The sequence below is a fragment of the Orycteropus afer genome, unplaced genomic scaffold, assembly GCF_000298275.1.
Source record: "Orycteropus afer afer isolate SDZICR_OR568_19922 unplaced genomic scaffold, OryAfe1.0 scaffold00243, whole genome shotgun sequence".
NCBI classification, from domain to species: Eukaryota; Metazoa; Chordata; class Mammalia; order Tubulidentata; family Orycteropodidae; genus Orycteropus; species Orycteropus afer.
This window is the reverse complement of record NW_006921830.1, coordinates 884,493-912,128: the sequence shown is the minus strand read 5'-3', so window position 1 is coordinate 912,128 and position 27,636 is coordinate 884,493. Positions and strand designations below refer to the sequence as shown.

At 47.4% G+C, this 27,636-nt stretch overlaps 1 protein-coding gene across 1 annotated transcript; it reads right to left on the bottom strand.

The window, feature by feature from the left end:
• Positions 1–251: 251 nt before the first annotated feature.
• Positions 252–20,859, bottom strand: NYNRIN (NYN domain and retroviral integrase containing). The gene is made up of 8 exons (XM_007949241.1): positions 20,662–20,859; positions 9,824–10,509; positions 8,215–9,711; positions 7,202–7,332; positions 6,969–7,065; positions 5,010–5,111; positions 4,673–4,774; positions 252–3,099 (listed from the first exon to the last, which is right to left on the bottom strand). The coding sequence occupies exons 1-8, from the start codon at positions 20,857–20,859 to the stop codon at positions 252–254; spliced, it is 5,661 nt and encodes a 1,886-aa protein (XP_007947432.1).
• Positions 20,860–27,636: the final 6,777 nt, after the last annotated feature.

Below are 27,636 nucleotides of genomic sequence, written 5' to 3'. Positions count from 1 at the left end.
GACTTTCTATTCCCCAAGCCACAATTGCCAGAGGCCCATATCTGATAGCCTTTGGCAGATTCTCTGAGTATCTTAAACTGAGGGTGTTTCCACAGGGACGCTAGTCCCTAGTTCAATGCAATTCAACAAAGCTTTATGTAACTTCTCTACAAAAGGCACAACTGTGGGCCCCCAAGTATGAGAGCACTGCTGGGGCAAGGGGAGGCCTATTAGCACACACCAGGAGCCTGGGGGCTGCACCACGCTCCAGCTCACTGTTCCAAGGCCTTGAAAGACAGGGGAGTGCCGCTCTTGGCAAAGGCTTTCATCAGACTGCTAGGATAGATACAGCCCAACTTCTCTGGGGTTGGGAAGCCCCATACCCTATAAAGAGACAAGCTCAGCCGGTCACCAATATAGAAGGGACCCACCCATTTGGCACTACTGCCATTCCTGGGGAGGGACAGCACGAGAACCTGGTCACCCACGTTCCACTCCTTCTCCTGGCTCTCCCGCTTAAAACACCTGTTCTCCGCCTTCTCAGAGGCCTTGTCGGCCACCCTCCAGTGGAGTTCCAGCAGTTCTCCAATGAGCTGGAGCAAGAAGATGTCCATCTTGAGCCCTTCAATACTGGCACTGCTCATCTCCCACCAGAGGGGCTCGGCCAGCTTCACCTCACTCCCAGTCAGGATTTGGAAAGGTGTAACCTGTGTGGAGGAGGCCCTGAAGGCCAGGTGTAGCAAGGGCAGGGAAGCTGCCCACTTCTTCCCATGCAGAAAGATGAACTCCTTGAGGGCTCTCTTGAACTCCCAGTAGGCCCCTGAGGTCGTCAGACAGGGGAACTGGAGGTCTCTACTCAGGCAGACCGCCTGGGCCCCCAGGGCTAGCCCACAGCTCACAAGGACATGCCGGGCAAATTGGGAGCCCTGGGCTGCCTCTAGCCTCACGGGAACACCCCACCTGGCAAATACGTGCTGCAGCAGCACCTGGGCCACGGCTGTGTGTGTGTAGGGCTTCAGTGGGAATGCCTCCACCCACCTGGTGTTGGGGTCAGCCACAATAAGCACATGCTTGTGGCCCTCCTCACTGATGGTGACCGGACCCACTACCTCAATCTGCAGGTTCGACCAGGGGGCAGTCGACCTGATGGGCCACAGGGACTCAACAGCCTTCAACTCACTGCCTATGAGATTCCTGGGGATGCAGAATAAGCAGCTCCTGCAGTACACTCTCACATGCTCCTGCATCCCAGGCCACCACCCCAGTAACCGTAGCTTCTTGTAGGTCTCCTCCGGCCTCTGATGGGCCCCCATGGGGAGGTCATGCACCAAGAAAATCAGATCCCTCCGGAGTTGCCTTGGGACAACCCAGACCCTGGGCCTCTTGTCTCCCTTGAACATAAGCAGGCCACTCTCCTCATCAAGGCTGAGGGAGCTAAAGGCAGAAGTGAAGGGTGAGGAGCTGGGCAATTTCTGTCCAGCCTGCAGCTTGGCAATGATATCCGCGAGGGTGCTATCACTCAGCTGCAATGCCAGCAGGTTGGGCCTCTTGCCTTTGGTATGGGGAGACACTACAGGGACTGGTACATCCTTTGGCAAATTCCACCACTGCCCACCCCTCTGGGCACCCTGTTTGGCCAGGGTGTCCACCGTCACTGCAAACAGGGACCCCCGATAGGATGTTCGGTAGATAAATGGGAGGGATGAGAGGCCAGAGGTGAGGGATATAATGTAGGAGAGCAGGTCTGGGTGAGGTAGTGGAGCCCCGTCAGAAGAGAGGAAGCCCCGAGCCCTCCAGAGGGGAAGGAGCTCCCAGAGGAGGCTGAAGATCCAGTTGCAGTGGGTAAGGAAAACCACAGGGAAGCTGGACTGGCCAAAGCGCTCCAACCCACAGGCCACGGCCGCCAGGTAGGCATAGGTTGGGGTGTAAGGGGAACAGGAAAAGGAAAGGGAGACAGGGGGACTGGTTGGAGACAAGACATAAAGGCCAAAGCCAGCACACCACTCATCCTCACGGTAGAAACAATAGCCAGACATGTGGATGCAGACAAAAGTAGACAAGTCGGAAAAAGGAGGCAGAACCTGGAAAAAACGAGGCATGGAAGCAGCAGGCATCAGGAGTCGGTTTTCCTCCAGCAGGCCTTGGAGAAGGGTCAACTCCAGAGCCCTTTTGCCTTTGTCCTGTACCAACAGGGACCATCGGATCAGCCATGCTTTGGAAACACTGCAGCCTTGCCTCACTTCAGGGTCCACAGTGGTCCGGGAGGCATAGGAAAGGTCTAAGACCACTGGGAGGTCCCCAATACAGCGGGAAAAATGCTTGAGAGCCCAGGCCACTGCATAGGGGCTGTCTCCCCCTGACTGAGGGCCCTCGCCATCCTCATCAGGGAGCAGGGGTTTCGAGGTATAGGCTATGGGGTGCTTCCTCCCTGAGTGCTCCTGGTAGATGATGGCTGTCAGGGCCACCTTGCTCACCGTCACCTCCAGGTGAAAGGGCAGCTGGGAATTGGGGGCTGTGAGACAGAGGGCAGACACGAGGGCTCGCTTCAGGGCCAGGAAGGCCATCTCATGCTCTTGGCCCCATTGCCAGTCTGGCTTCTGCTTGAGAAGGCTGTGAAGGGGGCCCACAAGGGCTTCATAGTCAGGGATGACATCTTGGTGGGAGTCCATGAATCCCATAAAGTAGGAGAGTGCTGTGAAGTTGCTGGGGACTGTTAGCTGGGCCAGGTGGGCCAGAACCTGTTGGCAGGGAGCCTTCCCATCCCAGGGGATACCCAGGTAGGGAGAAGCCACCCCAGGCAAGAGATCAATGTCCAGGGCCCCATCAGGGGGGTCATTGAGGCTGAGGCACTGAAGGATCTCCTCTGACAGGGAGGGACACTCAACGCCAAACACTGATGCCAGGGAAGAGTCGAGGTTGTCTTCCTCAGCCAGCCTCTGCATCCCCTGCCCCTCTCTCTGTTCTTCATTCCGCCTCTCCTTCTTCACCCTGACTTCTTCCATGTGCTGCAGACTCTTCAGGGGCTCAGGGTCAGCAGCATCACTCAGCCCAGAGATGCTGGCTGAACTGGAGGGAAGAGTCTTCCACACCTTCAGGAAATTGCCAATGTCGGTGTCCAACCTACATCAAAAGAGCAGAGTGGAGGGGCTGGGGGTCCTGATAGAAGAAGAGAGACAGCTCCACTCCAAGAGGTCATCCAAGGGGAAAACCTCATCCTTGGAAACCCTTTGGAGCTTTACCCATTCCTAAGTGTCTCAGATGGCATAGCCTAAGGAGCATTAGGCAGGCTGCCGTAAATCCCTCCTCTGTATCCTCCTGCATGTGCCCAGAACCTCCATATTCAACTCCATATTCATCTATGCTTTGAAGCCTTGTCAAATCAAAACTTCATTGGCAGGTAATACTGAAACCAGTCTTGAGCCAATGGTTTGGTGAGTGGTATTGACTGGCAGCTTCCAACCTGACCACAGGATGAGCAATGCAGGGAGAGGGCAAGAAAGGGAAGGAGAGCCTGACACCACAGACAAGCCTGGTCCACATCATTTTTTCCCAAACTGGCAAAATGGAACTGGGGGACTTGGTCCAGGAAGCCGTGCCCTACTGATAAGGTTCCGACCACTCCCCTGCTGAGCCCAAGGAACTGGAAGGAGGATAGCAAGGTGGCTCAGTGACAGTGGAAGTCAGAGGATCTGACTTACTACAAACCAGTTCTGTCAGCACCAGCAAAAGGACCTTGGAAAGTGACTTGAGTGTCAGATTCCTCATCTGTAAAATGAGAATACCAAACCAAACTCACTGCCATCAAGTCAGGCACTGCGCCACCAGAGCTCCTCAAAATGAGGATTAAAGAAAACCAAACACGCTGACGTCGAGTCAGACCGACCCCTCCTTGGGTTTCCGAGGCGGTATCACTAGGGAAGTAGATTGCCCAACTTTCCCTCCAAGGAGTGGCTGCTGGGTTTGAACCTCCAGCCTTCTGGTTAGCAGTCAAATGCCTCAGGCACTACACCACCAGAGTCCCAAAATGAGGACAGTGGTCATTTATATCTAATTCAAGTTGTAAGGATTAAATGAGATAATGAATGTGGAAAAAAATTCCCACTAAGTATCTACTCTAGAGACAGCTCCTTTGTACACAATGAAACCAGAATGAGACTGTTCACTGTGGCCTTGATACCAATAGGATAACATGGAAATATTCAAAATGGCCCTCAATAGGAAAACAGATAAACACACTGGTTATTCATGCAAGGGAATCCCACACAGCCATTAAAGTGAGTTACACAATTAACACGGCACACATCTGGAAAACTAAGAAACCAGTGAGTACAAAACAAGTTGCAGAAGGATACATATAGTATTAAAGTAAAATGTAAAGTTTTAGAACTGCAAAGCCATACTGTAAGTGATTTATGGATACATGTAAATGTGGGAAAGGAGCTCTGGTGACAGTGTCTAAGGCACTTGACTGCTAACCAGAAGGCTGGCGGTTCAGACCCACCAGCCACTCCTCGGAAGGAAGGTTGGGCAATCTACTTCCCTCGTGATACCGCCCTGGCAACCCAAGGAGGAGTTGCTATGAGCCGGGTCTGACTTGACGGCACATAACAACAACAACACGTTGCCTAGCACTAGGGGGAAGTTTCTATCAGTCCCAGGAGGGAATGGAAAGTAAGGAGGCCTGGCCCATTACCTGTTTGGCTTCTTCAGAAACTCATCCAAGGTGGGGCCATCACGGCCCAGAGGGTCATCTGGTACCATGAAGAGATTCCCAGCAAAGGTGAAGGGCAGTAGGCTGGGCCCAGAAAAAAAAAAAGGCACAGTCACAGAGGACCCCTTGACCCACCCACACCCCATTATTACTTAGGTGTCTCCACAGCCAAGAAGGGGCTGAGATCCACATCTCCTTCAAGGAGACAGTGATGAACACTTCTGCAAGCCCCTCTTCTCAGCCCCAGTATTTCCCCTGCTCATGGGCTACCTGACATCCAAGAAGAAGGAACAGCACAGCCCCCAGGGAGCCACCTCACCGATCTTTAACCATAAGTTTCTTAGAATTATTCATCAGGACATGGATCTGCTCATTGGTGACAATGATGCCATCTGTCTCCTCTGCCAACTTTACCATGAACCTGCAGGGAAAAGAGGAGACATTAATGACCCAGAAACCAGACCCTCACTCCTGAAGTCTTCTTTAAAGGAAAAAAAAAGTCCTTGCAGCCTCACACTGAGGTAATAAAAATGCTACCCTTCCTAATCAGAGAGCCAGGGCTCCAGGAATACGATCCCTCCACTATGCAGCCATCTGGGATTCCTGAACTTTCCTCTATTTGTTTCTCCCAATAGCCACCTAGGAGGGGAAACTTAGATGTACACACACCCAACTATACATACAAACACCCCCCTATTATACACAACCCCCCCAGCCACTCCTTGGAAGAAAGGTTGGGCAATCTACTTCCATAGTGATACTGCCTCAGAAACCCAATATTATACACATAAGCATAAATATATACAACATGTACAGACATATACATAGAAATTACACATTTGTCCACACATACATATATATTGCTTCAGAGTTTACAACTGTAAATTGGAGATAAAATACCTACCCTATGTTATTGTGAGGATTAAAATGGATTAGATAATGCATTTGTGTATCTAAGTCAGTGCCTGCCACACAGCATACACACAAATATTTCATTATTATTGTACACCAAAGCACAACATCCATATAGCTGCCAATAATGTATATACGGTAATATATATACAAACACATGGCTGGACAAACTAACCCATTTTCTCAGGGATCACCTCTCCTCTAAGTAGAAGTAAGACCAGGAAAGAAAGCGAAGGCAAACTACATCTCTGCATTCCCTGAGGATTTCCGTTCCCACTACCCCAGCATGCTATTCCACAAGTGCCCAGCAGAGGGGCTGCTGTAGAAAAGCCTCTTCCTTCAAACCCAGGCCTGCATTCAAAGGCACTTGGAGTAGATTCTCAAGGAACTCTGGTGATGTAGTGGTTAAGGCATTTGGCTGCTAACCAAGGTTGGTGGTTTGAACCCATTAGACACTCCATAGAAGAAAGATAAGGCAGTTTGCTTCTGTAAAGATTTACGGCCTTGGAAACCCAAAGGGAGTCACTATGAGTCAGAATCAACTTGATGGCAGTGAGTTCGGTTTGGTTTTTTGGAGAGTAGACCCTCAGGATACATACTGACACAGTGGTTGCAACCATGGGCTCAAACATAACGATTGGAAGGATGCCATAGGACCCAGCAGTGTTTTGTTCTGTTGTACATGAGGTTGCTATGAGTTGGCACAGACTCAATGGCACCTAACAACAACAGAGTCCTTACCCAAGGAGTACAGCCTTCCCAAAATCCAAGATAGGACACAAGCCCACTACATCACTTCTACAGCTATGCTGGGGAGTGGGAGTTTAGGATTGACAAGCAGGGAGACACTTGGGATTCAGCTAGTGGGCCAGGCCAGCCTAAGTTCAATTCCAGAGCCCAGCCCAGGGACCCTACCACATAGAGCCTGACATCTATCTCCTTCCAGACCCAGGTCTGGGTAGAGGAAAAGACTGATGCAGCTTTTGATACATTAACTCCCACTTAATTGGCACCCAAAACCAGGTGCCTGGGGTACCTCTGACACTCACTTGAAGCACTAGAAGTCACCTGAGCTAACCTGACGCAAAGCAGCTGGGCCTCCACCTGCCAGTCATGGGGGAAGAAAGCCTGTTAACTAAGAGAAACCGAACTGCTGCATTCCAAAGTCAGGAACAACCCTTGGCTTGGGCAGAACCGGTCGTGGGGCCCTTTCCTTGCTTGTGCCCCACCCCTTCCTCTCTGGACATGATCCCCTCTGAGACATTTGCCTCTATTTCCCCAGAGTAGATAGGGCAAGACTCCAGCTGACGCAGCAGGCAGCCCAGCCGCTGGGCCCCACAGAGGAAGGCTTCGGGAGCAGGCACACCTGTAATCATATGTGGTGATCTTCTTGCCATTCTCGAGCTGGGACGGGGTGATTGAAAGCATCTTAAGGGAGTGCAGCTTTGTCAGAAAGTGGCTCTCTGGAAGTGAAAGGCAGAAGACAGAGCTGGTTAGAGGAAGGGCTAAGTGGAAAAGGTAGGTGGATGGGGGAAGAAAGGCAGAGAAGAGAGAAGCCTGGTGATTGCGGAGGGGCTGGGCGGGCAGGAGATAGCTCACCTCTCACCCTCCGGTTTTTCTTCAGCTGCCAGGTGGGCACAAATACAGTGACCTCTCTGTGTCCCCGGTTCCAGAAGTACTGCACCGCCATGGCAATGCCACGGCAGGAAAAGAAGTGCTGGAGGCCGTGCCTGTGGGGTGGCTGGGAGTAAGGGGGCAGCCTCCTGTGCCATGAATGGCCCTGCCTCACAGTCCTCCTCAAAGCCAGCCCTGCAGGGCAGCAAAGTGGGCAAAGACACCAACAACGTCGTTCTGCCTCCATCAGCAAACATTCTGTGAGCACCTACTGGGTACAGGACACTGTCAGACATTGTGCATATGTGTAGATGTGCGTGAGTGTGCATGTGTGTGCACATGTCCATGTGTGTAGCAGTGGAGAGCACTACAGGAGGAACAGGGCAACCTCTACACTCAAAAGAACTCATTTTAGAAGCTAGAAAGCAAATAAGCATTCACTGCTCACCTACTGGGTGCTGGGTATGTGCTCAGTACAGGTAACTACAAAGTGGCAAACTGAGTGGCCAATAAGTGCTGTGAGGGGAAGGTGATCTCTAAAGGCTGGCACAGTCAGGAAATGTTTCATGGAGGAATTATGCTGGGCCTTGAAATTTGGGCTAAAGGTTTAAAAGCTTGTCCGGGGTTGACAGATACCATCCTCTGTTGAGTCAGCTTGGAAATAGCACAGGCCTTGGCATTTGACAGAACTAAACCCAAAGGCCAGCTAGCCCCTCACTGGCTCTGGTAGATTGGGCAAGATTCTTCACCTCTCTGAGCCTGTGTCTACATCTATTAAGGAGGGACAACAGAAATCTACCTTTGCAGGGCTGCTGTGAGGATTCAATGCACACACCTGGCATGCAGTAAACATTCAGCATGTGCCCCTTCTCTCCCCACCATTTCCCCATTTGAACCACCCATATACAGAGATCAGAGGGGATGCATACGTTCCATCTCCCAGGGACACCCTACCCCACCTCCACAACCTACCCCAGGTCTGCCCATGGGCTACTTACACCATAGCCACGCTGCTGCCATCAATGACCACTCGCCGCAAGCCCTGGTCCCCGGGTTCCTGTGACAGGCTCAGCTCAAAGGGTGTATTCAGGGCCTCATGGTACCTCTGGAAACTGGTCACTGTACCATTCACCTGTGGGTGGTGAGGCGGTTGCCTCGGGGCCCCTTCCCAAGCCCCCAGAAGACTCTCCTGGGGACGGTGTTGACTGTAGGAGGCCAGAGTGTCATTGCCCTGGGGACCTTGGCTCTTCTGGAAGGTGGCACTGCCCTTGGAGGGAGACTGGGTCAGCCCTGAATCTGGAGGTGCCTTCTGAGAGCCCAGCATTTTGGGAACTCTTGAGGCTTTGGAAACTGCAGGCGCATTGGAGGCTGCAGGTGCTTTGGAAGTTTTAGAGGAAGGTACAGTTTGAGCTTTGGACATTTTGGAACCTGCAGGTGATGTTTTCACTGCAGGCATCTTTTGAGTTGTGGGAGTGTGAGGAGCCGTGGACAGCATTTGAGTAGCAGGGGCCAGCTGATGCATGGCTGCTTTCTGAGCTGCAGGCATCACCTGAGCTGCTGGCTCTGTCGGAGCCGAAGGCACTTCACGAGGTGCAGTTGCTGTGTGCACTGCCTGCATCATCTGAGCTGCAGGCACTGGGGGAGCGGCAGGCAGCATTTCAGTTGTGGGTGTTTTCTGAGCCGTAGGCACCGCTGCAGCCACGGACATTTGTAGAGTTTCAGACACTGTTTGAGCCTCAGGTACTGACTGGGCTGTCACGGCCAAGGGCCTGTCTTGAGCTGAGGGCATCCTTTGCCCTATATGTCCCGCTGGAAAGGGCCTCTCTTTCAGTTCCTTGCAATCCCACTGTGTGCTACCTTGATCCCCTGGCTCACCTACAGCTTGCAGTTGAAGTGCAGAGGTAGAAGGTAGCCCTATCTGCGCCAGTCCTGAGCTAAATCTGTCCTTTACCCCTGAGCCCCCTGGGACCACCAATAAACTCATGACTTTTTGAGGGGTCTCTAGCCTCGGGCAATTCTCTAGGGCTACCTTTCCTCCCAGCCCCCCATTTGGTCTACAAGCTGGGCTTTCCACACTGAGCAAAGGAGATAGTTCCTTCAACTTCCACCCCAGGTTTAAGGGCAAAGGATTCTTCCTTGGAAGCTTAAACTGAATGGGGCTTAGAGACCTCTGCCAGAAGGAAAAGTTGAAACATGCCTGGGACAGGAGCCAAGCCAGGTGAACAGAATGCAGTTCACTGATTCTCCAGAACGTTGCAGCAATAGCCCCTGGCCACAAGGGCCTAAAGGCTGACCCTGGGCTCCAGGCCTTCCAGGGCCGGCACACACCCAGAGCTGACACCGGTGGCTGGAAGGAGAGTTTATCTTCCGCCCTCTGGACCTGCCTCTGCTGCAACAAAGCTTGTGTGTCCTTCACAGAGGTTTGGCTGCTGGTAGCTTGCGCTGGCCTTTCCTCACGCACATTGTCCGAACCACCTTTGTTGTTGGAACAGACCCTAGAAGAAGCCCAAGTTTGTTGGAAAGGTAGGAAAGTAGCTATTACTACTTCCCTGGGGTGGGGGAGCAGGAGTAGGATTAGCAAAACTGGATTCATTCTCCACAACTTACTGTACTGGCTGGTTTGCTGTCTCCTGTTGTTTGGGCTGGGCTGGGATCTCCTGAAGGCCAAAGATGCCTGAGACCAGGGGCCCGGTGGCTCCCAAGTTGGTTAATCTCTTCAGATCCTCTGGGTGCCCATTCTGGAAGGTTCCCATCTCCAGTAAGGGCTTGGAACCCTCCCCACCAGGCACCATGGCTGGACCTTCCTTCTGCTGGTGGGGAGAGCAGATCAGGAGCCCCGGGCCGGAGAGGGTGTCTGAGATGCCGACGCGGCCCAGCCACTTGAAGATGTCTTCCTTGCCTGCAGCATCCCGCACCAGGCTCAGCAGCAGCTCCTGGACTGCAGGAGGCAGCTGGAGCAGATCCCCTGCATACTGGTCACCACGGATCCAGACCAGGGCCCCAAAGGCTCGGGCCACCTCCGCCTCCCAGATCCCCCGAGGGATCAGCAGAGGAACAGGGCCCCAGCGCAGCCTCCCCACCAACTCCTCCAGCCAGTTCTGGGTCATGATGAAAGACTCAGTCAGCCCGCCCACCATCAGGGACCCCGGGGGACCAGGCACCAGGTAGGCCAGGGTGCTCCAGCAGAGGCAGTCGAGGAAGAGGCCCTGGGCCCCAAGGAAAGCGCAGTGCAGGACCGGTGGGTAGCGAACCTCCTTCCACAGCTCGGGGCTACACAGGCCCTTCAGATACTCCTGGGCACAGTGGGATGAGCACAAAGGAAATCAACCCTTTGTAAGCCTGGCACCAGCTCTGTCCTCTCCCACCCAGAACACCTGTCCCTGCTAACTGTGTGCCCCTCTCTCCTTGGTCCTGCCACCTCATAAACCAAATTATTTCCAGGGAACCTTCTGACAGAATAGAGGAGGCATAAGAGGCGTGAGGCACAGGAAAACCTGGACTCAGAATCAAGTCGTTCCAACTTGACCTCAAAAGCTAAGGTTAATTGTGGGGAGATGATCGTCTTCTCAGTCTCAGCCTCCATCTCTTCACCTGTAAAATGGCAGACTAAGCTAGATATTCCTAAGGCCCATTCTTATTCTGGCATTCTAGAATTCCCTAACAGTCAGGGGAGACAGGGTTGTACCATCCACTCACCAGGAATTTGACATGGATGACTAAGCATACAAGACAAGCATGGATGACAAGCATACAAGAAAGGAGGCTATATAGCTTTGAATTATGGCTCTGCTACTTCCCAGCTACATGCCCTGGGGCAAGTTATTTAACCTGCCTGTGCTCTGGTGGCGTAGTGCCTAAGGCATTTCACTGCTAACCAGGTTGGTGGTTCAAACCCACCAGGCACTATGCAGAAGGAAGACTGGGCAATCTACTTCCATAAAAATGTACACCTCAGTAACCCAAAGGGGGTCGCTATGGAGTTGGGGTCAACTTGATGGCAGTGAGTTTGGTCTGGTTTTTGGTGCCTACATTTCCTCATCTATAAAATGGGGATAATAATAGCTCCTGCCTCATTAGGCTATTAGGTAGCTTCAGTGAGTTATTACATAGGAATGCACAAACTTCAGAGCCATTTTACACACTCTGAAGGGCTATGTAGCCTGCCCATGGGCCCCCAGTCAAACAGTGACTGAACCAGCATCACAACACATGTCTGTCTGACTCTGAAACCAGAGCTCTTTCCACCTCCGCTGGCTGACTGCATAGTGACTTCAGGGTAATCCTGTGAGATTAGGGCTTAATCCCCCTCCAGAAGGTCTTTCAGCACAACCTGTACTGTAACCATGGTAACTCTGTTACCGAGAGGAGACCAACCTCTCATTTACAGGACTCACACAGTCATCAGTCTTAAGTATTGGCTGGGATGGGGAGAGGCTAGGTTCCTCCACTTTATAGCTTGAGGTCCACCACCATGACCCTCTGAGCTCCAAGGGAACAGGAACATTCTCCTCCTAACCAACTTAATCATGTTGACTGCATTTATCCTCATGTATTTCCACATCCATGTGTCTATGATAGTCACGCTCTTCCTGCTTTCCATTTGGAAACAAATGCTGCATTTGAGATCTCTAATGCCCATCTTAAAGACCACTGCAGCCCCTTGGCTCAGTTCCCAGACCACCCTCAGGCTCTGCTCAGGCCTCAGCTTACCTCCTCCACCCGGCCCAGGCCATGGACCTCCAAGCCCCTCCCCAAAGAGCCGATACATACCCAGGCACTTAGGCCTGGGTCCAACCTCTTTTCAATCACTCCAAAACCTACTGGACATCCGAAGCCAAGTCCTCCTAACGGGAACCTCAGCTTATCCCACTGCCCAGCAAGGGGGGATCTGACTAGGCATTCCAATGACATGAAAACAATATATGGAAAGAAGATATATGCTGGAGAAGAAGTTTATGCGTGCTTTCTTTGTCTTTTTGCAAAAAGCTTTAAAAGTATTAGTATATCGATTGTTCAGTATTTTTTAATTAAAAGGTGTATGTTATTGTTAGGCGCCATTGAGTTGGCTTTGACTCATGACAACTTTATATATAACAGAATGAAACATGGCCCAGTCTTGCACCATCCTCACAGTCTTTGGTATGTTTGAATCCATTGTGACTGACATCACTTTCAAGATAATAAATCTGAAATAATGTTTATTGAGTACTTACTATGTGCTGAGCCCTTTACACATATTATCTCATGTATTCCTCTCTCATTCCTAGGAGGACATTACCATTATCTCCATTTTGGAAGAGCAAGGAAGGCCACATGTCCAAGATCAGACAGATCGTAAACTGAGAAACTCAGGCACTGTGATGTCAGAGTATGAGGTCTTACTCATGATGATGTCTAGACCATAGAGAAAGAGAAGATAAGGATAAAAACAGGCATTCACAATTCAGAAAACATCTAGAATAATCTTCCTACTTAAAGCCTACCTAGACCTTTTTCCTCCAAGAGGAGAGAAGATAGAGAAGAGGCAGGAACAATAGAGAAGGGATAAAGATGAAAAGAAAATAAGCACAGAAAAAGAGCCATGTATTTGTAAAATATATTGCCAAGGTCCCACAGGCCCTTTGCCAACTTATAAATTAAATGAAAACAAAACAATAACATCAAATATTCTAATATTACTCCATACCTGATCAGGATGCTTTATTAAACTCTTGGCTTCTCCTTTCTCATAAATCAGTTACCTTCCAGAACCAATCCAATTTGCACTGGAGAATACTCAAAAGGCTCAGAAAATGGCAGCACTAAGAAACTCTGGAATTGGGAATGAAGGGGAACCTAAAATAAGGAGAACTAAGGTAAAGATGTTTGAGGAGCAGATAGATCCAGGAACCCATCCTCCACCACTCAAGCTAGGCAAGTACCTCCCCACGCCAGCAGATGGCTGGAGGTTTGTTCTCTAGAGAATAGAAAAAAGGTCAATCAACATACTGGAGAACATGAATGTCATACAAAAAATATGGAGGAGTAAGGAGGTCAAATAATGATGTATACAATGAAAATTGAGTGCAGAGAAACTCACTATTCCCATTCAGAGCACTGGCAGCCAAACTCTGACCCTCCGGGCAGGGAGTAAAGACTTGGGAAGTCTGACCAGCCCAAGAGCAAAGACCTATTATTGGTCACAAAGTAGGTGCCTTAACAGGCAGTGCCCCAAATCTCTCTACAATCAAGCTCAAAATCAACAAGCCTCGCCCACAAACCTGCTCTCAATCAGCTGTCTGTCCTCCACTCTTAATCATGAAGAGACAATCAAGGATTACCAGGCATAGGAGGAAAATTTCTAATGTGAAATATAAAGGCCAAAACAGATAAAAAAAGCAACTTGAAGAAAAATAAACTAGGCAGGGGCAAAAATATCCAAGTTTACTATCATCATTCTTAGAGAGAATAGAGATTACATACACAAAACAAGAACACGATACTATTAAAAAAAAAAAAAATTGAGAGAAAACTTAAAAGACTCTTGGATATTAAAAATACGATGGCAGAAATGAAAGACCAAAGAAAAGGACTTAGAAGATAAAAGCTGAGGAAATCTCCAGAAAGCAGAACAAAAATCAAAGAGATGGAAAATAGGAGAAAAATCAAGAAAATTAGAGGATTAGTTCAAAAAGCCCCATGTCTGAATAGAAATTCCAAAAAGAGAAGCCAGATGATACACAGGGAAAAAATCATCCATAAAATTGTTTCAAAAAATTTCCTAGATCTGAAGACTCTGAGTATCCCTATGGAAGGGCCCACTAAGTAGCATGAACAGTGGAATAAAACAGACCCCCCACAAAGGCACATCTCTGGGAAGCTGGAGGACATTGGGGAAAATGAGAGGATCCCACAAACTTCCAGGGAGAAAAAAAAAAATGACATACAAAGCACTACAGATCAAAACAGGTTCAGAATTATCAAAAGCACGAAGTCCATGGAGTAGTGTCTTCACATTTCCGAGAGAAAGTACTTTTCCATTTATAATTTATTATTCATATTTAATAAATATTTTCCTAAAATCCATTCGTAAAGTAATAAAAACATTTTTTAAAAACAAGCTATCAATCAAGTAACCTTTAGATATACAAAGGATAATAGTATATACATATTTTTCATAGAGATGTGTAAATGCCAGAGGAAATACTGTCCTCCCCATAGACAATATTTACTCTGGCATTTACACATCTCCATATTTATTAAAAATATGTATATGCTATTATCTATTGGTGAATCCATTTCAGGTATCATCTTTGTACTTCCTGTTAGCATAGGTGAGGATTTAGCTCTCTTACATTGCTATCCCCTCTCTCTTCCCAATATAACTATTTCATTTTTCTGTTAAATTTATATTTAGTATTTGCATCATAATGCATATGCAAATATCATTCATATCTAAGCATTAACATATACTATGATTAACTGGTGGTATAATTAACTGGTGGGTAAGACATTTGGCTGCTAACCAGAAGTTTGGTGGTTCAAACCCAATAGCTGCTCCATGGGAAGATGAGGCTGTAAAGATTTACAGCCTTAGAATCGACTCTATGGTAGTGGGTTTGGTTTGGTTTTTTATGGGGAGGTGTAGTGAGAGAGAGTTGGGAGGGACAGGACAAGGAGTCATTGTGTTCTGTTCTGTTGTTGTCATTAATTGCTGTAGAGTTGATTCTGACTCATAGTCACCCCATGTGTCCAGAGTAGAACTGCTCAATAGGGTTTTCAAGCTGTGACCTTTGCAGAAGCTCATTGCCAAGACTTTGCAAAGACAACTCTAGGTGTGTACAAACCACCGACCTTTCAGCTAGTCGAGCGCTTAACTGTGCCACCCAGGTACTCATGTTATAAGCTCTTTTAAAAAACTGGGCTTTTTACCTAATATTTGGTATAAATAGACTACCAAGCATAATTCAAAATGCACAAACAGCAGAAGAAAAATCAGATGATTGGGACTTCTAAAAATTAAATGTTTATGTGCTTCCAAAGACTTCTCCAAAAGAGTCAAAAGAGAACCTACAGATTGGGAAAAAATATTTGGTAATAACATATCTGACAAGGGACTTATCTCTAGAATTTATAGAACACTCCAACACCTCAATAACAAACAGACAAACAATCCAATTAAAAAATGGGCAGAAGACATGAATAGACACTTCACCAAGGAGGATATTCAAGCGGCCAACAAACATATGAAGAAATGCTCACGATCATTAGCTATTAGAGAGATGCAAATCAAAACAACAATGAGATACCATCTTGCTCCAGCACTAGTATCAAAGTTCAACAAGACAGAAAATAACAAATGCTGGCGAGGTTGTGGAGAGATTGGGACTCTCATACACTGCTGGTGGGACCGTAAAATGGTACAACCATTGTGGAAAACAGTATGGCGATTCCTTCAAAAGTTGGAAATACAAATACCATTTGACCCAGCCATCCCATTACTAGGTATATACCCTAAAGAAGTGAGAGCCATAACAAGAACAGATATATGCACGCCGATGTTCATCGCAGCACTATTTACAATAGCCAAAACTTGGAAACAACCGAGATGTCCAACAACTGAGGAATGGATAACCAAACTTTGGTACATTCACACAATGGAATACTATGCAATGCTAAAGAATAATGTAGAATCTGCAAAACACCGCATAACGTGGATGAACTTGGAGGACATTATGCTGAGCGAAATAAGTCAGTCACAAAAGGACAAATATTGTATTAGTCCGTTATTGTGAAAGTTAAGGAAAGGTTTATATATTGGAGGACATTTTCTTTGTTGGTTACCAGGGGTGGGAGGGAAGGGGAGGGAATGCTGTTAGATAGATAGAGATAAATATTGATTTGGGTGAAGAGAAGGGCAATGTACCAAATGTGAGTGACCAATATGGCAGCATTGAGGATGAGAAAGACAGAGAGAGTTACATGGGCAGTACAAACAACAAATATGAACCCCTTTGCAAATACAATACTGAGTTGTCAATAAAAGCAAACATGGGTATAGGGATGGATAGATGGGTGAACAAGCTAAACAATTATGTATGTCTAAATGGAGAGTGTATCCAAGATCATATACAGGGTTGGCAGACAATGGGCCTCTCAGGGTGCAGAAGAGTATGAAGGGATGGACACTGGGAGGAGGTAACTATGGGGAGGAAGTGGGAGGGGAGCTGCTGCATTGTAAATTTTGGTCAATGACATGAGACAAAGTATATGTGAACTGCTGTATGAAAAGTGAATTTACTCTGTAAATCTTCACCCAGATCCTAATAAAAAAAAAAAAAACTGGGCTTTTTAAATGTGCATTACTTTGATAAAATAATATTTAAGTTTAAAGAAAAAAGAAGGATTAGGTGCCCACAACAGCAGTTTGCTGGTCAATGTTTAATAATCAGTTGAGGTTGGAACCTGATTTTTAGCACTGAGTTTTATATCAATTTCTATGGTACCAATTTCAAGATACCAGTGGAACTCCACACACAAGGTCATATTTTGGCTCTCAGAGACTTGTTTTAATTTTCTTCAGCTTTAACTCAAACTTGCATATGAACAATTGAGGTTTGTTCCACAGTCAACCCCTGGCTTTGCAAAAATTCTCACAACTGGACCAATAAGTAACATCATGACAAATGGAGAAAAGATTGACATTGTCAAGAATTTCATTTTTCTTGGATCCACAATCAACACCCTTGACCAAAGCAACGTATTGCATTGGGCAAATCTGCTGCAAAAGACCGCATTAAAGTGTTGAAAAGCAAAGGTATCACTTTGAAGATTAAGATGTTCCTGACCCAAGCCTGACTCATGTGCATGTGAGAACTACAACGAATAAAGAAGACCACAGAAGAACTGATGCATTTGAATTGTGGTGTTGGCGAAGAATATTGAAAGTACCATGGACTACTAGAAGAACAAATAAATCTGTCTGGGAGGAAGTACAACTGGAATGCTCCTTAGAAGTGAGTGGCAGACTTCATCACTTGTGCTTTGGTCATATTATCAGAAGGGACCAGTCCCTAGAGAAGGATATCATGCAGGGTCAAGCAGGGGGTGAGTGTAAAAAGGGGAGACCCTCAACGAGATGGACTGACACAGTACCTGTGACAATGGGCTCAAGCATGGCAATGATTTTGTGAGGATGGCACAAGACTGGGCAGTTTTTCATTCTGTTGTATACAGGGTTGCTATGAGTCAAAGCCAACTTGATGGCACCTAACAACAACAGTGGGACTCCACTGGATTGCAAAATTCCTGAAATTTTAACAAAGGACCAGTAGGAGCCAGTTCCAGCACACCACTGCCCATAGCCAACTTCCAGTACACTGCTCAGTCAGTGTGGAGCAGGAAAGAGCAACCTCCATTTGGCAGCCAAGCCAAGAGGCAGTAAGCTACACCCTGTCCCAGGGCTTCAAAAGTCACTTTCTCCCATTGCCATTGCCCCTAAGCTCCCCATTACATTCCTCCATTGCCCCCAAAAATGAGAGACATCAACGTATCACCTCTCCTCTCTGCTGCTCAACTGACCCTCCATTGTTGCCAAGGAGGGCAAAAAGGCTGATCAGGGTTTACCCCTGGGTTCTTATAATCATTATTAACACCCTCCTTTCCACTTGCTACTGGAGCTCGTGGTACAGTGGTTAAAGCACTGGACGGCTAACCCCCAGTTAGCGGTTCAAACCCACCAGCTGCTTCATGGGAGAAAGATGAGGTAGTCTGCTTCCATAAAATTTACAGCCTTGGAAAATCTAAGGGGCAGTTCTACTCTGTCCTATATGGTCACTATGAGTCAGAATCAACTCAACAGCAGTGGGTTTGTTTTTCCACTTGCTGATTGCATCTCGAAGAGGCCAGCCTCCCCAGTGCTGGTTTGCTGCCTTCCAATGTGTTTTCCTGCAATGTCTTCATTGTTTTTTAAACCCCACCACAACAAAACAATTTAGAGACACTCTTGGGTTTACAGAGCTTTTCCTGGAAAACCAGCCTCATATATTGGAGAAATACAAATGACCCTGTGTATTTCTTGACCCTCCTCCCCTCAAGCACAGACAAGCGCCACTGGAACCCTAGTGTTCCTAGCTTTCCTTCCCTCCCCCAACCCCATTCCTACAATCTCAACTCGCTCAGTCCTCTCTTCCAGCCTATTTACACACTCACACACACACAGACACACACACAAACACTGCCATCAAGTAGACTTATAGTAAATCTTAAAGGAAGTAGATTGCCTCATCTTCCTCCCACAGAGTGGCTAGAGGGTTTGAACCAGCCTTCTGGTTAGCAGCCAAATGCTTTGCCCACTATGCCAGAAAAGCTCCTTTCCTGCTGGCTTACACAGGCCTTTATCAGAGTACACAGGCCTTTATCAGAGTGCACAGTTCTGTGTCCGTACAACCAGGATTGGGGTCAAGCACACCACCTCCATCTGGAAACCACAAGACATCATTTTACTTGGGAAGTTTACACGTAAACTTACATGGCCCTTAGAGCATTTCATCCAAGCCCCTCACTTTATAAACAAGGAGACTCAGAGAAAGACCAGGACTTGCTACTAGGTAATACAGCTGATTAACAATAGTAATTGACATTTATACACTGTAGCTCTCTACATTTTGCAAAAGTATTTATGCATGTATTATTTCAGCTGACTCTCACAACCCCTTCATCAGGTGAGAATTATTATTTTCTTGTTTTATAGTTGAAAGAAGCTCAAGAGAGCAAATGAAAATAGCAAACCCCATTCTAACTCCCAATTCCAAACTCTCTCCACCCTGCCCTTCTGTCCTGGGCATAACGTGGTGACAGTAAATAGAACCAGTTTAGGAGACTAAACCCTGGAACAAAGCCTTATCCTTCCCACCATCCCTGATCTCCTGCGAGGATCTCAAACAATCTTTTTTTTTCTGCTCATTCTGTGCAATAGAGAAGGAGTTACCTGGAATGTTCTCACATCATGTTTCCATCTTGAACAGTGCCTTTCTCGAGAGCAGGAGAAAGGAGAATGGGAAGGAAGTGGGGGGAGGCGTATTTGAGAGAGCCATTGATTACACTAGCAGGACCTGGAGCAAGAGCCTGAGGTGTGATGTTAAGGAAGGCAACAGAGACCCAAAGAACCCTGAGGCAGCAGTGAGTGCTGGAGCAGGCAGGCCTGGAGATTTAAGCAAGGAACAAGCAGTGAGGCAGGGCACCTTATAAAGTGCAGCTCCATAAAAGAGTGAGCTGTTGTATTTATATTAACAAAAAGATTAGGAACCCAAAGGCTGCCCTTGTTAACCCATCCTATCCCAGCTACTGATAATTCTTTCTCTGAGGGGCCCCTGTACATCTATTCTCCTAAACCCCTTCCCTCCCTCTACACCTCTGTCAGACTTGGAAAAACTGATGATGTAGCAGCTCAACAAAGGGGCTGAGGTAGAAACTTCCCAGCCTGCCTGCCTCCCTGTGTTCAGGCCCTCCCAACCCATACCCTTGACCAATTGGGATATTTGGTATAAACCTAGCTGGGTTAAGTGTGTGTGTGTGTGTGTGTGTATTGGGAAGGGAGTTGGGGGTGGGGTCTGGGACAGGGGAGGTCACAGCATTTCTACTGGGAAGAGATAAGAGAATCTGGGGGAAGAGGGAGACCTTGACTACAATTAGAAAACAGGGAGAACCTGAGAGGCCTAAGTGGGAGGGGAAGCAGGGAGAATGCAAAAGAGACCTACTGTGATTTGGCCCATCCAAATCCCAGTCACACACAGCAGGGCCGTTCATCTGAAAGCCCATAGCCTTCCTCCCAGATTGCCACCCACCCCAAAAAAACTAGTAAGTACCCTCCAGAGCAGGCAGACCCCCAGCCCTGGACCTCTGTAGGAGTCTGCCAAGAATGTCAAAAGTGTGGACCTGAAGCCCAGAGCCATGAGTTCTGGTCTCAGCCCTCAGCACTCCCCACCTACCAAACCCTGAGCACTCAAGCAACTCCTATCCCCTTTTAGGTCCCAATACCTTATCTGTAAAAGGCCAGGATGCTTTGCTCTACCAGAGTCCTGGTAGAGAACAAAGGAGTATGTTCAGAAGCCACCTTAATGCAGGACCTTAAATCGCTCCCTCAATGGAGGAGGAATGGGCTGTGGATGCTGGGGCCCCAAAGGGCTGAGGGGAGGCTCTCTCAGCATGTTTGAGGGATAGAGTGACAAGCAAGTGAGGGGTGGGCACGCAAGAAAGAAGGAACCAGAGGGAAGGAGGGGTAAGGAAAGACCAAAGGCTGCATATCTGGGAAGGCCAAAGGATGACCCAGTACCTGCCCATCATACGGTCGAATCCAGGTGTGTGTGTGGAGGGGGGGGACTCCGGGGATCACTTTCTCCCTAGGGGTAGGAATGGGGGAAGGGTCTACCTAGCAGGGATGGTGGGGATGAGGAGTAGCTAGTTACCTTGGCTTTGTTCCTGTTCTCTCTGGGCCCCTCAAGCTGCAGCCAGAAGTAGGGGGTGTCCGGCCGGTTCTGGAAGGCATTCAGCTTGACTCTGAAGATGCGCTGCACTTGCAGGCGCTGTCGCTGCACCCGAGGCTTCGATTTGGTCTGAACCATGAACCATTCCTGCGCCGAAGGATGGCCACCGGACTGGAGCATGGCTGCCCAGCCCGCCCCTGGAGGTGGGCAGACCGCAATGTCAATGGGGTGGCAATGCTGAAGGCGCCCCAGGCCCCTAAGGGAGGAGCTTACGCCACGCCCCCCCCCCAACTCCAGCGCGCCCCGGCCACGGCCTCTTTCCTCTGGGTTCCCAGACCCACCCGCCACGGCTCCACCGTCTGCTTTCCGCGCTCCGACCCTTTCAGCGGCGGCTACCGCGACAATCTCTTCCGGCCAGGGTTAGCAGCTGGGGGTGGAACCGATTGAGCTCCGGCCGCCCTTCCCTCCGCCCCCAGCCTTCCCTCTTCGCCACTCCGCCAACCCCTCCTGGATAAACTCTTGCTCGGTCTGCTGGGTAGCTTAGAAGGGCGCGGGAGGCGGAGGGAGGGGAAGACCAGACAGGGAGGAGGGCGCACGGGAGGGTTTCTGGAAACCTATGCCTTCCACCCCAGGTCTGGGGCCCAGAGCCAAAATCCAGGGGTCAGTGTTAATTTCTTTCCACATCTCCCTTTCCCTGTGAAAGGAAGGGGAAGGAGCAGGAGGAGCCTTTGGGTTGGAGGCGGGGGACGGGGGTGGGGGGTGGGGGTGGTTATAGCTTGGCTTCCAGGGACCTTTTTCTGAGATTTAGGATAGGCCTTTCTCCCCATCTCCCAGGCTTCCCTCGAAAACTGTGTGCGCCTGTCCCTAGCGGAAAGGGTTAAGGTGGAGCAGGGTGGGGAGCCCCGGGAGGCTGAGGCCTGAGGAAACTGGGCTGGAGACCAAACAGGAAGGAAGGGGTAAGAGGACCAACTCCCCACCCCCCACGGAAGTCTGGGGACTGCCTGGGCTTGGCAGGCAGCCCAGACCTTCCTGAAGCCCCCCAAGGCTGGAGAGGTGGGAGGGTGGTGGTGTTCAAAGACTGGAGTCGTTTATGGAAGTCTTTTGTAGCAAGTTCATTTATACTATGTGGAGAGACTGGAGGGTGGGAGTGAGTCTTGTCAATAATATAGGCAATCCCAGATGATGAATGAGTTCTGATCCTCAACGTGTCTTTAAATCGAATTTGTGCGTGTGGATCAGTGAGTCGGACTGGTTATGTAGAGTTCTATCTGACATCAATAAATCAAATGTTTGTCTTAGTATATAGTACACATAGTAATTTTTTATGCATAAAAAACATTAAAGAAATACAGATAACACTAAAACATCTTTAATAATACAATAATAATGTTTTGATGCGTGTAGCAAAGTAGCACCCATTTGTTATTACGAACCATTGTGTGTACCTCAAATTTTTAATAGAATAAACATTGTGGGAGTTGGTTCATAAAGGATGGTATGTAGGTTAGGTGTTTGTAACCCAGAGACTGCCTGTATAATTTATGATGCCCCCTTCAACCTCTGACTCACAACTAGCTGATTGGCATCGGTGCATGAGCCATGGGCTGGAGGGCTGCCTCCAACACCAAGGCCCGAATGAAACCAGTTGCAATGGGTTCCTGGCTTTAACTCAAACAAGAATGGGAGATAAAGCAGAATGAGTAAATTCGACTTTATTTCTTGCAGTGCGAAAGAAGACAGCGAGATTAGCTTCTCAAAGAACTGCCTCTCTGAGCAGAGGGCTCAGGGAGCTTTTATGCTTAAGTGAAAATGAGGACGTTATACATATTCATTGACATTCTGGGAAATTAGCTACATATGCATAAGGGGCAGGGTCAGATCATGGCAAAGAAGTTTCTGACTGACTCCTCGTTTCTCTTAGGGGTTCGTCTGGAAACAGACGATGACACAGTTTTCATCACTTCCCTTGTTTTTAGTTCCTTGGCCAAAGCTTTTCAGTTCCTAGAGCTGAACTCATTTTGGGATGGTGTGAAGCCAGGGGGGTTGGCACATGGCTCACCTCTGCTCATGCTTCAGGGCAAATTTCTAACCTGGGAAAAACAAGTTCAGGAAATGTTAACCTCAAAGAAACAGCAGCTACAAAGATTAGCTAACCAGATTTATGCCCTTCTCTCCTCTTGATCTCTGGGCTTTCTGCTAACTCAGCTAAGCCTCTTTCCCTTCCTGCCTACCTGTCCCCTGCTTGTGGCACTAAGGCTTCCTCAGGGCAAAGAACACCTTTAAACAGCCCTACAGCCTGAACAGAGCCTGGCCCTGTGGAAGTCTGTGTCCTGGGCCCCAGTAATTTTATTTTCCAAACCAACATTGAGAGCCACAATCTAACAAGGACAACTATCCTTATAGGGACAAACGGCAGTGAATTTTAAATTAGCCTTGCCCTGAAACATCTGGGCTGCAGGACCATCATATGTTCGCATGCAGGCAGAAAGCCAGGAGCACCCCACTGGAAGGAAGGAGCTCAGTTGTGGGGAGAGGGGGAAGGGATCATGCTACCCCTAGTCTAGACTGGACTCTGACCCACCCAACCCCACTTCTCCCTGGAGTGGAATCCAGAAAAGGGAAAAATGACCTGTGTTACCTCTGGTTCAAAAGCTTTCTGCTTTGCCCCATCTAACTCCCTTTTCCTGCCATCTACAGAGATTTCAACCAAAGATCCTCAAGGTGGACTTCAAGTGTCTAGCCAAGGTGATTATCTCTCCACCTCTCCCTTTATCAAAAGAGGCTTGCGCCTAATTGTACTTCAACTTCTCCTCTGAGGCAAAGTGAGACTCACATATGCCTGCTTCCCATCCCTCCCCTGAATAAATACTTAGTTGTTGTCGCCCACTTCCAACTGACTGTGGACCACAAACATTGTGACCATCATGAAGGAAAATTCCCAGATTTAATCCTATTTTCAAGAGGCTGTATGGAGGGTGGGAAGAGACCAAGTTTTGGGGTTAGAAACTTCATAAGTGGGTAAAAGATGGTAATTTTTTAAAACTCTTATACCACCATTTCCTTGGCTCATCAAAATGGAGTTAATAACTACAGCAATCAGTTGTCATCAAGCTGAATCTGACTCATGACAACCCTATGTGTGTCACAGTAGAGCTATGCTCCATAGGGTTGTCAAAGGCTGATTTTTTTTTTTTTTAAGTAGATCACAAGACCTTTCTTCCAAGGTGCTCCTGGGTGGACTTGAACCTCCAACTTCTGGTTAACAGCTGAGTGCATTAACTGTTGCACCACCCAGAGACTCCAATACTTATGTGGTAAATCAGATCACAGAGGTAAAGTACATTATACAGGGCCTGGCACAGAGAAGATACTCAATACATATTAATTCTCCTCTTCTAGATCTTGTATCTTCTCCCCACCTCAGCTCTGGCCAGTGTGTCACCATCTGTGGTAGTTAAGGTTATGTGTCAACTTGGCTGGGCCTGGTTTTGAGTGACTGGGCAGCTGGATGTAGTTATTCCCCATGATGAGGCTGCTAATTAACACCATGATGGAATCTACTGTGAGCAGCTGAGTAGTAGCTGCCTCAGGGGTGTGGTCTGTTTCTAGTATATAAGAAGAAGCTTTGAGAAACAGCTTGAGGTTTTTTTTTTTTGTTTTGTTTTGTTTTGTTTTGTTTTTGGCACATCGGGATCCTGCATTTGGCTGAGTCCTCATCTCAGTGGCCTGTCATGTTGTCTGCCAATCTCAAGACCATTTCTGGACTTGAACTAGTGGCCAGCTGTGTTGCTTGATAATCTTGGAACTGTGCCATTTTATTTGTCAACCTGGGTTTGTCAGCCTCAGCAGCTAGCAGTTGCCTGGGTTAAGAGAAGGATCCAGCTTCAGTGGGCCAGGAGCAAAAGGCAGAGCTGAAGCCCAAGGTAAAGGAGCCTTCACCCAGCCCCTAGAGCTAGCACTTTGAACTTGGACTTCTAGTCTCCTAAACTGTAAGAGAATAAATCCCAGTTTCTTCAAACCACCCACATGTGGCATTTTCTGTTAGAGGGGCACTAGAGAACAAAACACCATCCAAAACCAAACCCCTTGCTGTTGAGTAGATTCTGATAATAGTGACCCTACAGGACAGAGAACAGCCCTCTCAAGTTTCCACGGCTGTCATCTTTACAGACCACCACTTGTCTGTCAGTTTGTTGTACTGTGATAGCCTGTGTGTTACTGTGAGGTTGGAAGCTATGCCACTGGTATTTCAAATACCAGCAGGGTTACCTATGGTGGAAAGGTTTCAGCAGAACTTCCAGACTAAGACAGACTGAGCAGAAGGACAGGGGTATCCATTTCTGAAAAAATTAGCCACTGAAAACTTTATGAAGAACAGTTAAACAATGTTTGATATATTTCTGGAAAACTTTATGAATAGCAATGAAACATTGTCTGTTATAGTGCTGAAAGATAGGCCTTTCAGGTTGGAAGGCAATCAAAGTATGACTGGAGAAGAGCTGCCTCCTCAAAGGAGAGTTGACCTTAATGATGTGGTTGGAGTAAACCTTTGGGACCTTCATGTATGAGGTATGAATCTAGGAAAATTGGAAGTTGTCAAAAATGAAATAGAGTGCGTACAGATAGGTATCCTGGGCATTAGTGAGCTGAAATGGACTGGTATTGGCCATTTTGAATCCCAACCTTCTAAGGAGTAGCTGGTGGGTTTGAACCTCCAGCTTTCTGGTTAACAGTCAAGTGCCTTAGGCACTACACCATCAGCGGTCCGCAGACAATCATATGGTCTACTATGTTGGGAATGACAAATTGAAGAAGAATGAGGTCACATTCATCCTCAAAATATTTCAAGATTAGTGTTGTTGTTAGGGATAAGATAATATTCACATGCTTACAATGAAAATCAATTAATACGACTATTATTCAAATTTATGCACCAACCACTAAAGCCAAAGATGAGGAAAATGAAGATTTTTACCAACTTCTGCAGTCTGAAATTGACCAAACATGCAATTAAGATGTACTGATAGTTAGTGATAGTGATTGGAATGTGAAAGTTGGAAACAAAGATTAAGCATTGGTAGTTGGAAAATATGGTCTTGGTAAAGAAATTATGCCAGAGATAGCATTATAGAATTTTGCAAGACCAGCTACTTATTCATCGCAAATACCTTTTTCAACATTAGCAGGACCTATACACGTGGAAGGTTCAAACCCACCGGCCACTCCTTGGAAGAGCTGACTGTGGAACAGACCATCAAATGCTCATATGCAAGTTCAAGTTGAAGCTAAAGAAAATCAAAACAAGCCTATGAGTGCCAAAATATGACCATGATTATATTCCCCCCTGAACTTAGAGACCGTCTGAAGAATAGATTTTATGCTTTGAACACCAAAGACCAAAAACCAGACAAGTTGTGGGATGACATCAAGAACATACATGAAGAAAGCAAAAAATTATTAAAAGACAGGAAAGGAAAAAAAGACCAAAATGGGTGTCAGAAGAGACTCTGAAACTTGCTCTTGAATGGAGAGGAGCCAAAGTGAATAGAAGAAAGGCTGAAATAAAAGAGCTGAGCAGAAGATTTCAAAGGGCAGCTTGAGAAGACAAAGTAAAGTATTATAATGAAATGTGCAAAGACCTGGAATTAGAAAACCAAAAGGGAAGAACATGCTTAGCATTTCTCAAGCTAAAAGAACTGAAGAAACAATTCAAGCCTTGAATTGCAATATTGAAGGATTCTATTGTCAAAATATTGAATGGTGCAGGAAGCATCAAAAGAAGATGGAGGGAATACACAGAGTCACTGTACCCAAAAGAATTGATTGACATTCAAACATGTCAGGGGGTAGTGTATGAGCAAGAACCAGTATTACTTAAGAAGGAGTCCAAGCTGCACTGAAAAAAATGGCAAAAAACAAGGCTCCAAGAATTGATGGAATACTCATTGTGGTAGTTCAGTGTGTCAACTTGGTTGGGCCTGGTTGAGTGGCTGGGCAGCTAGATGTAGTATTCCCCATGATGAGACTAGTAATCAACTCCATGGTGGAATCTACTGAGCAGCTAAATAGCTGCCTTAGGGAATGTGGTCTGCTTCCTATATATAGGCAGAAGCCCTGGGGAATGGTCTCTATCTTATGGCACACTTGGACCCTGCATGTAGCCATGTTGTTGTTCAGCAGCCTGCCATGCTCTGCCAATGTTGGGACTTACAATGGACTTAAATTAATGGCCTGCCATGTAGTTTGGTAACGTCAAGACCGTGCCATTTTATTTGTCGACCTTGGGTTTGTTAGCCTCAGCAGCCAGTAGCTGCCTGAGTGTAGAAATGCCTCTAGCTTCAGTGGGCCGGAAGCAAGAGGCAGAGCTGAAGCCCAAGGTCGAGGGCTTTCACACAGCCCCTAGAGCCTGGCACTTGGAACTCGAACTTCTAGCTCCCGAATAAACTCCTGTTTGATAAAGCCATCCCATTTGTGGTATATTTCTGTTAGAGCAGCACTAAGTAACCAGAACACTCATTGAGATGTTTCAACAAATGGATGCAACACTGCAGGCACTTGAACATTTATGCTAAGAAATTTGGAAGACAGCTACCTAGCCAACCACCTGGAAGAGAATATTTGTGCCCATTCCAAAGAAAGGTGATCCCACAGAATGTGGAAATTATCGAACAAAATCATTAATATCACACACAAGTAAAACCTTACTGAAGATAATTCAAAAATGGATGCAGCAGTATAGTGACAGGGAACTTCCAGAAAGTCAAGCTGGATTCAGAAGAGGACACGGAATGAGGGATATCATTGCTGATGTCAGATGGATCTTGGCTGAAAGCAAATACCAGAAAGATGTTTACCTATGTTTTATTGGTCTTGCATTTGACTGTGTGGATCATAACAAATTATGGATAACATTGAGAAGAATGGGAATTCCAGAACACTTAATTGTGCTCATGAGGA